Raw genomic sequence first — 10,385 nt, forward strand, 5'->3', positions numbered from 1 at the left:
CAGAAATCCACCTGCCTCTGCCTCCCAAGTGCTGGGATTAAAGGCATGCGCCACCACCGCCCGGCAAAGATTATTTATTTTATGTATATGAGTACACTGTAGCTGTCTTCAGACACACCAGAAGAGGGCATCAGGTCCCATTACAGATGGTTGTGAGCCACCATGTGGTTGTTGGGAATTGAACTCAGGACCTCTGGAAAAGCAGTCAGTGCTCTTAACCACTGAGCCATCTCTCCGGCTGCTTTTATATATTTTAAGGTAAATGTATTGCTGGTTTTATGGAGAGTTACTATGGTTTTGAATTACTTTGCAATATTTTTAATTTAGATAAGCAGGAGTTTATACCCAGTCAATACTTTTAGTGTATGAACTTCTACTCACACAAGAGAACAAAGAGACTCATAAGTGTATTCAAAGTGAGGAACTGGATGGTTATTATCCTCCTTGTATGAATTGGATATAGCTATTATAAATAACATACTCTAAATTCTTATATTACTTTAAATTTTTGTGTAGAATACCTAGTACTGGATTTTAAGACATAGTAACAGTCATAGAATATCAAAAACAGTAGATGGAGGCAGTTGCTTGAGTCTCTGATAATCTAGTCACTAAGATATCTAGATCTTTGATTCTTCAGAAAAGCATAATATTAAAGAAGGGACCATAAGACTGGCTGACCCATCCCTTTCTCTTTAAGATTGTCAATGATCCTGTATAATGGAATAATGTTGTGCAGCTTCCCCGTGGACATCCATCCCTATATTGTACACTCTGTCCAAAACTCCATTTTTCACAAGATTTTCTCAGCTCCTGGTTTTAGAAAAAAAATATCAGCAATAGGCATTGATTTCTAGAATTCAAGTGACTACGTATAAATCAGTCTTATACTTCATGCAAGTAGCATGATGTGGAAAACAGGAAACAAATCTTACTAAAGCCATAGCATGTACATTAAAAGACTAGAAAACAGCCGTGGAGTTAGAAAAGATAAAAAGAAGCCAGTGCAAATCTAAAAGCTCTGAAAATTTTCTAGCAATAGATCAAACAGAAAAGAGAAGAAAAGAAGAGGAAAGAAAGGAGAGGGCTCTTAAGTGACTTTTAATATGTATTGGGACACACTGCATAGCTTCCTCTTGAAGTTAAAGAAGGAAGGTTGTGGGTATTTTTCTGTATCGCCAAGCTGAGATGCAGAGCATCGATGGGACATTTCAGCCTGAGCTATGCTGGTGTGGTAAGAATGGGGTTCAGTGAGAGGCCACAGCTCACATATCCATAATATCAGGATGACTTGAGAGTAGTCAGAGATGTAGGAGATGCTGTGTTCTTAATGGCTCCAGATGTGCTGGCAGCGTGGAAGGGATTCTTGAACTGAGCTGTTTGGCAAAGCAAAGTCATTTCTTAGGTAGAGTATACATAATACTAAGAAATAGAACATAAGAAAAACTGGAGTGTTTCCCAAATACTATCACCCCAAGATAAATGTTCTGTAAAGAAGGGAAATATATTCTCTTGGCTGAACATTGAGGGACATCTCAATTAGTCTCACCTAATCCCTGTTCCCAGAAATTCCTGATGGGATCTCAATGATAAGATCTACAGCCCTGCAAAGTTCACTCTACTTGCAACAATTACATGCAGACCTTTAGCAATTGTTTATGCAAGTAACATTTGAAGGCAGAAAGCATTGAGATTCAGGTTCCCTTCAAGAACCACAATAATAACAAATATTCCTTATATAACCAGTATCCAGAAGAGTGGAGGCAACTTCAAAAGCACAGTATGCAGTCTAGCTCAGGGAGCAGGTAGGGATATGGCCAGCCCTTCAATATGTACTTGATGAGTAACTATTCGCAGAAGGAGTAGAGGCTAATTGGCATAAAACTTCTATTCAAAACCTGAGGGCCATGTGAGCTAGTCCAAGTAGCCATTATCTTATTCTCAGAAAATTGAACCAGAAGGGGAGTTTATAGGTAGACCTGGGCTCACAGAGCAATGTTGCATGCTTTCTCAAGGATCTAGCTTTACCTGCTGGGAATTTTTATTTCTATGTGAACATTTTAGCACCAGTACAACATTCTCTTCCTTCCAGGAAGAACCCAGTATGGAACCTAGAACAAAAAAAGGTCAACTTCAGCCAGATGGTGCTGACACACCTTTAATCACAGCACTTGGGAGGCAGAGGCAGGTGGATCTCTGAGTTTGAGGCCAGCCTGGTCTACAAACCCCGTCTCAAAAAGCAAAAATGAAAGTAAACAAACAAACAAAACATAAACAGACAAAAGCTCAACTTCAACTTCCAGTCTAACCAAACAAATCATTACACAATGATATTCATATCTGAAACTTTGGACTCTGGTATGAGATGACACTTGGCTACAAACACAAAATGTTTTATTAGGAAGAATTTATATATATGTTTAATGGAACACTTTAGGTAATAAAGACCAGCATGATACATGCTATAACATGGATGACCTGTAAAAAGATGCTAAATGAAAGACTCTATATAACTTTAAGTATACATTTTAATAGAAAAGTCCACAATAGAAAAATATGGATAAAATATAAGTTCATTAGTGGTAGCTGGTGAGGAAGGAGTAACTTACTGAGAATTAACATGGGGATTTTTTTATTTTAATTTTCTCACTTTTTAGATTATATTACAATTATATCATTTATCCCTTCCCCGTTCTCCCTCTAATTCTCCCATATATCCATTTCCATACTTCTTTAAATTTCTGTCCTCTTTTTTCACTAATTGTCATTGCATGCATATATGCATATGTATACACACACATACATTCCTAAATATAAACTATTCAGTCTGTATAATGTAGTTCATATGTATGTTTTCAATGCTTTCCAGGGAAAGCTCCTTTTCCCATTCCCAGGTTTTCTCAGTTGCCTATAGTTATTGGTGTAGGATTGAGGCCACATGGCTTTTCCCCTGCTCAGTTTGACAGAACATGGGGATCTTACTGGATTGATACAGCCATTATCGTACCACTGGATTGCAGTAATATTTGCACAGCTCTGTCAATCTACCAAAAATGGTCACACTGTACACTTCAAACACATAAATTTTGTGTGATATAAACTGTACTTTCAATAAAAATGAAAATTATTTGAAATACAGAATTTAAAATTAATTTAACATTTGGAGAAAGCATACAAATCTCTTCAATTCTGATTGTGTAAACAATAGAAAACACTTAGAATCACCCTGTAGAAAGACACAACATCTGGGCACCAGATGAAATTCATGAGCCATCTGAGTCCAAACTACTGTACCAAGGTTCACCAGTAGATGGAAATTTTATTAACATGAAGAAGTATTGCTTCTATTTTTATTCCATCACTGGCTATCTTTTACCCAAGCATGTATATTCTTCTTGGTATATTTTCCTTCATAAGTTTCCCCCTGCTATTCTTATGACCCTAATTTTAACCTGGTACTTCTTTATCCACCCATTCAACCCAGTAATGTAACAAAATGGCCAGTGGGTAGAGTATTCCATGAAGGTATACTAAACTAAGGCCGTTGGCAGTAGATTGTAGAAGTTAGAAGTTGACCATGAGGGTTGACAGATCTTATGCAGGAGCTCTTTGTTCTTCCACAGCTGGCTGTGCAAATTCTCATGAGACTTTGCTTCATGTAAGTCAAAGATTAAACGTGTCTGACTCTGGGACACTATTGTGGGTGGATATGAGTCAGTCAGGGAAAAAGCCAGAGTGCTTGGCAAAAACTGGAGAAAAGATTTCTGTAGGAATTTGGCATGCAAATTCAGCCTAAAACTTGTACCTGCAGACTCACTATTACATTGAAATTTCATGGAACTTACTTCTTATGAATTACTATGACTATAATTTATGTTCTTAGGCATAAAAGATAAAGAGCACAGGGAAAATACTTGTCTACTCAGAAAACTGGGAGAAAATTGGGCCACTGGCTTATTGTAAAGAAACAAGAGTTTTTCTATGGAGGGTATGGATAGTTAATTGCCACTGCTACCGCTTCTTTAAACCAAGCCAGAGGCAGGTATAGTAAAATGGGCCTATAATTCCAGCACTTGAAATCTCTGAAGCAGGAGAATTATGACTATAAGGCTATCCTGGAATACATAGCATGACTGTCTCAAAAAATATATATATATATATATATACAGAAGAAAACTTGCAAATAGGAAGGAACAAGGTGAAACTCACTCTTGTCCCTCAAAGAATTTGGGGAGCTTCCTAGAGTTAAGTTTCCTCAAAGTGTCAATGTTATGTTGTCTTAAAATGAAGAAGCTTTCAACAAGGAAGAGACAGAAACATCCAGCTTAGAGTATTGAATAAAGGATCTTTGTAGAGAGCTTGTCTAGCATATACAAGGGCCTGGGTTTGAACTCCAGCGCTGGCAACATTTAAATGCACAGACCTGTAGTCCAGCTTCTTTGCAGACTGGGTCAACGGAATGACAAACTGAGACTTTTTCTCAAAATAGAATTTTGGAAAAGCTGCTGCGGAATGTAGCTCAGTGTCCAGTCACTTATACTTAGGTAGAGTACAGAGCAGGAGGAAAGTTGGTTTATCATGCCATCTCCATTTTGAAACTTTCCAGAAAAAAGAGAAACCCTGGTTAAGTATGATGCTATGTGTTAATATAAGTGGGGAAATGTCTATACCCTCCCCTGCAAACCAGTATCTCAATTTTCCTAATAAAGCAATGCAAGGTAACAAGCCATCTCCTCTTCCTGAGTCAATTCAGAGAAGCCTGTTATTGGGTCTCAGATTTCCTGATGGGAGGCCAAAGAGAGTAGGCACAAGGTTTTTCAACCCAGACTTACCTCTGTTCTAGTTTTACAAGAATCCATAGCTTTCAGAGAAAGCTCAAGGATCCCACAGCCTTATTTTTACTCTATGTAACTTCTTAATGATATGCTATAAGATAACATTTCAAGTATCTTGCGCCTTTGGGTTTATTAACTCTGTCTTCATATCGTGTTCTTCAAAGGGAGAGCATCGATCAGTTTATGGAAGAGTAACAGCAACACAGTGAGGATGACTAAAATGAAGGTACATCAACACATGTTTGTAAAACAAACAGAGACCCAAACAATATGATGAAAGGAGATAAAACTTCTGTGGGCTTTGAGTCAAGTCCTGAGTTACATCTGAGCTTGCCGGGAGGTTGGAACCTGAGTGAGTTTTTACCTTCTCCTGGGAGACTCAATTTCCTCATCAATATGAAAGAGAAAATACCTACTTTTTTTGTCTTGTTTTGAGTCTCATTTTGTTTCTACATTTATTAGGGTGCGGGGGGGGCACGTACATGACATTCATGTGGGTTCCAGGTTTATGAGTTTGGTTGCAAGTACTTACCTGATGAATCATGTTGTAGACCCCTATTATACTTATTTATTTGTTTTGTTTTGTTTGTTTAGGTTTAGATTTTTGAGACAGGGTTTCTCTGCATAGCTCTAGCTATCTTGGAACTTGCTCTGTAGACGAGCCCAGACTCAAACTCAGAGATCTGCATGCCTTTGCCTCCCAGAGTGCTGGGATTAATGGCGTGTTCCACCATGCCCTACTACATGCTATATTTTTTTAAAACCAGGAACATCAAAGAACTAGTAACATACCTACCTTGCTAAACCATGGTTAGTAAGGTTGAAGTGAAATCATACAAAGAGAAGACCAATGCATAATCCAGTCCATACTAGGTATGTCCTGAATGCAACTTCTTTTGCCCCTCCCCTGTGTTCATTTCCACCCCTCCACATGCACACAGTCTTTACCATTGAAGCTTCCTCTAGAAGGATCATAGTTTACCTTAAAGAAAAATAGACTATTGCCAAAATTATTAAGTTGATTTTCTTTCCTGTGAATCCATCTAGGATTAAATCTACAGAATGTGGATGAAGAAAACAAAGTTCAAAAAACTCAGCAAAAACAGAGGGGAGAAGATGCGTCTAAAGCCGAAGCACAGAGGAAATGTTGTCTACTTCATTCCCATCTGGGAAATGGCTTTGTGTTACTTTCCAACTTTGCCACCCACCAGATATCATTCCATCTCCTCTAGGACTTCACCCCCACCAGTCATCCTCTCTCCTGCATCTGCAAACTCTTTACAGTCTTTATTCCTTAGTCAGTGACTATGATCAAGTCTGCTCCTTTTTCAAAGATACCCATCCAACGTACACTTCTGTCACTTCCCTACTTCCATTCCATTTTAGCTTCTTCTACCACTTGTTATTTGCCATCTATTCATAAGTTTGATTTCTTCTCTCTCTCTCTCTCTCTCTCTCTCTCTCTCTCTCTCTCTCTCTCTCTCTCTCTTTCTTTCTCTCTCTCTCTGTCAAATATTTTTAAGGGGTAGGATGTCTTACGTCTTTGGATTCTGAAGCATGTTAAAATATTCTATTCATGTTTCTTGGATTTTTATTACAGGGAAGCAAAATTATCTGCAACTAGATCAACAACTTAGAGGCTGAACCTCTGCTTTATTGCTGAGTTCCAAGCTCCAGTCTTATACTTTTAATAGGTATTATTCTTTGTGAATTAATACCAACTACTAGGGTACCTAGGTTTGATGCCTTTGATTCTTCATTAAAAACACAATATTAATGAAGGTACTTTGCAACCTCAGCTGGCCCATTCCTTTCTTCAAGTATAGAAAAGAGACAATGAGATCAATGTGTCTTGTCATCGCTTGGTGGTAATGTGCATAAACTAAAGAACTCTTAGAATTCCATTTAGGAGTTTAATGTGAAAATTGCAACAAGAACAACAGCAAAATGATTGTTGATTCCTCAAAGATGACAAACACTGAGTTAGTGACTAAGGTAGGTCACAACCACATATTAAAGGGCATCTCCATACAAAGGGAGTCTTCAGGTCCAAGAACTTGCACTTTATGATATGTTCCTACCTGATCATTGGGAAACATCTCCAGTAAATTATCCTTCTGTCCAGTTATAGCCATCTCTATAAAGCAAGGTTGCTAATTATTTCCCAGACTCTATCATTATATCTTTTTATATATTGGAGTCTAATTCACATACAGCTTATGGAGAGGTGTTGAGCTCTGCTGAGACACAGCACATAGATATTCCATTAAGACTGGTAATAACTATTAATAGTTAATATTAATGGGTATGGAAAGACTGTAGTTATATGTGAATTCCACTAGCTAATACTGGAATTGCACAGTGAATGATATTCAATAAACAGATCAAAAGTCTGTGTTCTTCAAGTAGAAATAATTTCACTGATGCTCAATGTCTAAGAGGCTTCATTGATCTGAGGTTATCTTTAAGGTAGGATGATAGGCAGCTAAGTAACGAGATGAGAGAAGAGTTTCTTTCTAGAGTTCAATACATATTCAAAGTTCCAAAAAGAATAAGCACTGTATATTTCCTTTTATGTTGGTGCCATTTTTGTATGATTGACTGAATTCTTAGTCTCTTCAAGCTAAAGCCTACTTTAAAACTGTCTCTGGGTGAGGAGATGATACTTCAGCTCTTTCGTGTTAGTCATTTAAAATTGTGTATGCATAGGAAAACATTATGTAATTCAGATAGATAGATAGATAGATAGATAGGTAGATAGATAGATAGATGTAAAAATTGATAATTATAACTCAATAAAGAGAAAGAGCAAGAGTGAAAGCTTGGAAGAAAGAAGACAGAATTCCAAAATTTCTAAATAGTAAGTCGGTGTTAAGTGAAATAGCTAGTCATGAGGAGTTTTGAACCAAAAGGAAATCAACAAGACAGAAAATGGGGAGAAAAATGAGAGGTACCTGAGGCCGTTTCCACACAACCTTCCCTGGAAGCAGCCGGTTGAAAAACAGAGAATCGTTCTCTGGTAGGAAGGTAGGGTCACAGAAAAGCCGTCCATCCTTCATGCACTCCTGCTTCAGTTCTTGGTACTTTTGGTTTTTGAAGAGCTTCAGAGGAGGACCCATCGTTATCGAACTAGGTCTAGAATGACAAAAAATGGTTACTTTGGAGGAACTTCTTAGATCTTCCGAGGATTACCTAAAATTCCACAAACAGTAGTGGCTGCAGTGGCTTCCTCCCAGAGCCTTCAGACTGAGGAAAAGTCACTATGTTCAAGAGAAGAGGAGTCAAAGCACAGAAAAATGCTAGATCCTGAGTGAGCACCTAACAAGTTTAGGACCTTGGTTTGTTCATCTGCCAAATGGGACAAAATGCACTTTAATGGTCTCATTGGGAAAATAGGTAACAAATGTGAAGATTGTCAGCTAAGCATAAATCATTATAATGTAAAAGGTAATTTTCCATTTCTACTGACATGGAACAGCTTAGAAAAGGACATTTTGAAATTTGATGATAAAGGAGAAAGAAAAATCACTTTACCGAGTTCAGAATGAGTCAGTGTCCTGGAGCGCTACATACTTGGTGCAGAAGGGGAAAACAGCCTCTTTCAATTCTAACAAATCCGTTTATACAACTACTTTCATTTTATTATTTAAAGAGTTTGTGTGTTTTACTATTGGGCAAGAAGGCTAATGTAAAAAACAGAGCTCAGCAGATGGCCTCCAAACACACATAAAAAGATAGAAACTCAGGCAACAGGGGTTTGTTTTTGTTGTTTTTGTTTGTTTCTTTGTTTTTTTGGAGGGGAAACTAGGAATGGAGAACTTTACATGTAAATAAAGAAAATATGTAATAAAAAATAATAAAAAGAAGATAGAAAGATTATATGATCTTTTTTCCCTTCAAAGTGTAGAATCATTTGCAGACTCTAAAACCAAAAGGCAGACTGAAATTCAATTACACTAATTTGACAAACTATAAGTTTTTAATCCCATAGCAATATAATACACTATTGCTTCCTTTCCTTTGAAAAAAAAATAAAAGAAGAAAATGCCACATAGCTAAACAAAATTAATACAGTGGTTTTTCACACAAAGTCTGTCAGACTGCCCTACACACAGACACCCTTAACAATTGGTTTGTATGAAGATAATTTAAAAGGCAAATTTGATTTTAAATAGCTTTGTAGTGATAATAGATCTTTCTATGTCATTACTTGATCCACATGGATAGATTTGTAATGAACTGAATGATTTCCTCTGACATTTAGTAGTAAATGAAAAAGTGTTGTGAAATTGTTATGGTGTCAGCTACATTAAACCTTTATTCCTGTGATTTTATGAGCTCAGTACAATTAAAACAAACAAAAAACCCTATGTTTCAGAGTTCTAAAAAAAAGTTTCATGAAATTTTCAAAAACTAAAAAGAATAAAAGCTACTACATTAGCACTGTGTATGTGTGGAGGGGGTGGATTGGTGTGCATGTGAGCAGTGCTCCTGTGTGCACACATATGTGTTTGTATGTATAGAAGCATAGTCCATGGTTCCTACAATTATCTCCATCTTCGAAGCACTGGAATTCCACATGTGTACTACACACTTGATTTTCTATGAGTCCTGGAGATTCTAATTCATCTCCTCACAGCAAGTTCGTTACTTATCAAGCCATATTTCAGGCCCTTCTGTTGAATTTACTATTTTCTAAAAGTAATAACAATCCCAGTTGATTAGGTCCTCAAATGTCCTTTAGGATTGTAGCGTACTGCCTCATGATGAAACAGTTTCCCCACTTGAAAACCATAAACCTTTAAAACTACCTTCTTAATGTTATTTTACAGCAAAGCTATTTGCAAGGTATGTGTAACGAACATGCCCTTTCTCTTCATTTAAAAATTAAGGGACTGAACATAACCACAACTTTTCCATAGCCTTATTTATTGTCAATTGTTTTTCAAATTAAGTATTGGGGAAACACTGAAAAACACCAATGTGCTTTCTGTTAACCAGCTTTAAGCCTGTTCCTGTGTTTTCGATATTTGTGTGTTTCATTGTATTTGAAAGTATGGGTGGCATCAGTAATAATTCTCCATTAAACATCAGAGCCAAACTGAGTGGTTGCCCGGGCTTCTTTTCAGAGCCTATAACAAATCGACTCTAATTTTCATGTGTGTTCAAAGTTACAGCTAATATTCCCATGTTTCTTGCTTTCCCTAGAAGGTTTGGTAGACTGCCAGAGGCTGGGGGCTGTAAATATGGACACTCTGAGGCAATTAGGACATTTAGTTTGCCAGAACCTCCTAGTGCTGAACATTCTGGATAAATGGGTATTTCCTGCCCAGGAAAGCCGTGTGCTCTCACAAAGTCTCCTTTGCTAATCAGGCAAATGGTAAGGCTCACAAAAGCTTGCAAGAAGAATTTGTTACAAAGAGACCTTGTCTAAACACAGATGCAGCATCAATTCAACCAAATTAGGTTTGATTTTACAAATTTTTAAAAAATTTTTATTATATATTTTCTTTATTTGCATTTGATATATCTCCTTTCCCAGTTTCCCTT

At 37.2% G+C, this 10,385-nt stretch overlaps 1 protein-coding gene across 1 annotated transcript in view; it reads right to left on the minus strand.

Annotated features, from left to right (window-relative positions):
* The window catches only part of Capn6 (calpain 6), a 26,236-nt gene that overhangs the window by 10,324 nt on the left and 5,527 nt on the right, over positions 1-10,385 (minus strand). Inside the window, exon 2 of the mRNA XM_031368907.1 lies at positions 7,790-7,970. Coding sequence (XP_031224767.1) covers positions 7,790-7,954 — 165 coding nt within the window. The 5' untranslated portion in view covers positions 7,955-7,970. The remainder of the gene's footprint in view (positions 1-7,789; positions 7,971-10,385) is intronic.

Source organism: Mastomys coucha, chromosome X (genome assembly GCF_008632895.1).
Source record: "Mastomys coucha isolate ucsf_1 chromosome X, UCSF_Mcou_1, whole genome shotgun sequence".
Taxonomy (NCBI): Eukaryota; Metazoa; Chordata; class Mammalia; order Rodentia; family Muridae; genus Mastomys; species Mastomys coucha.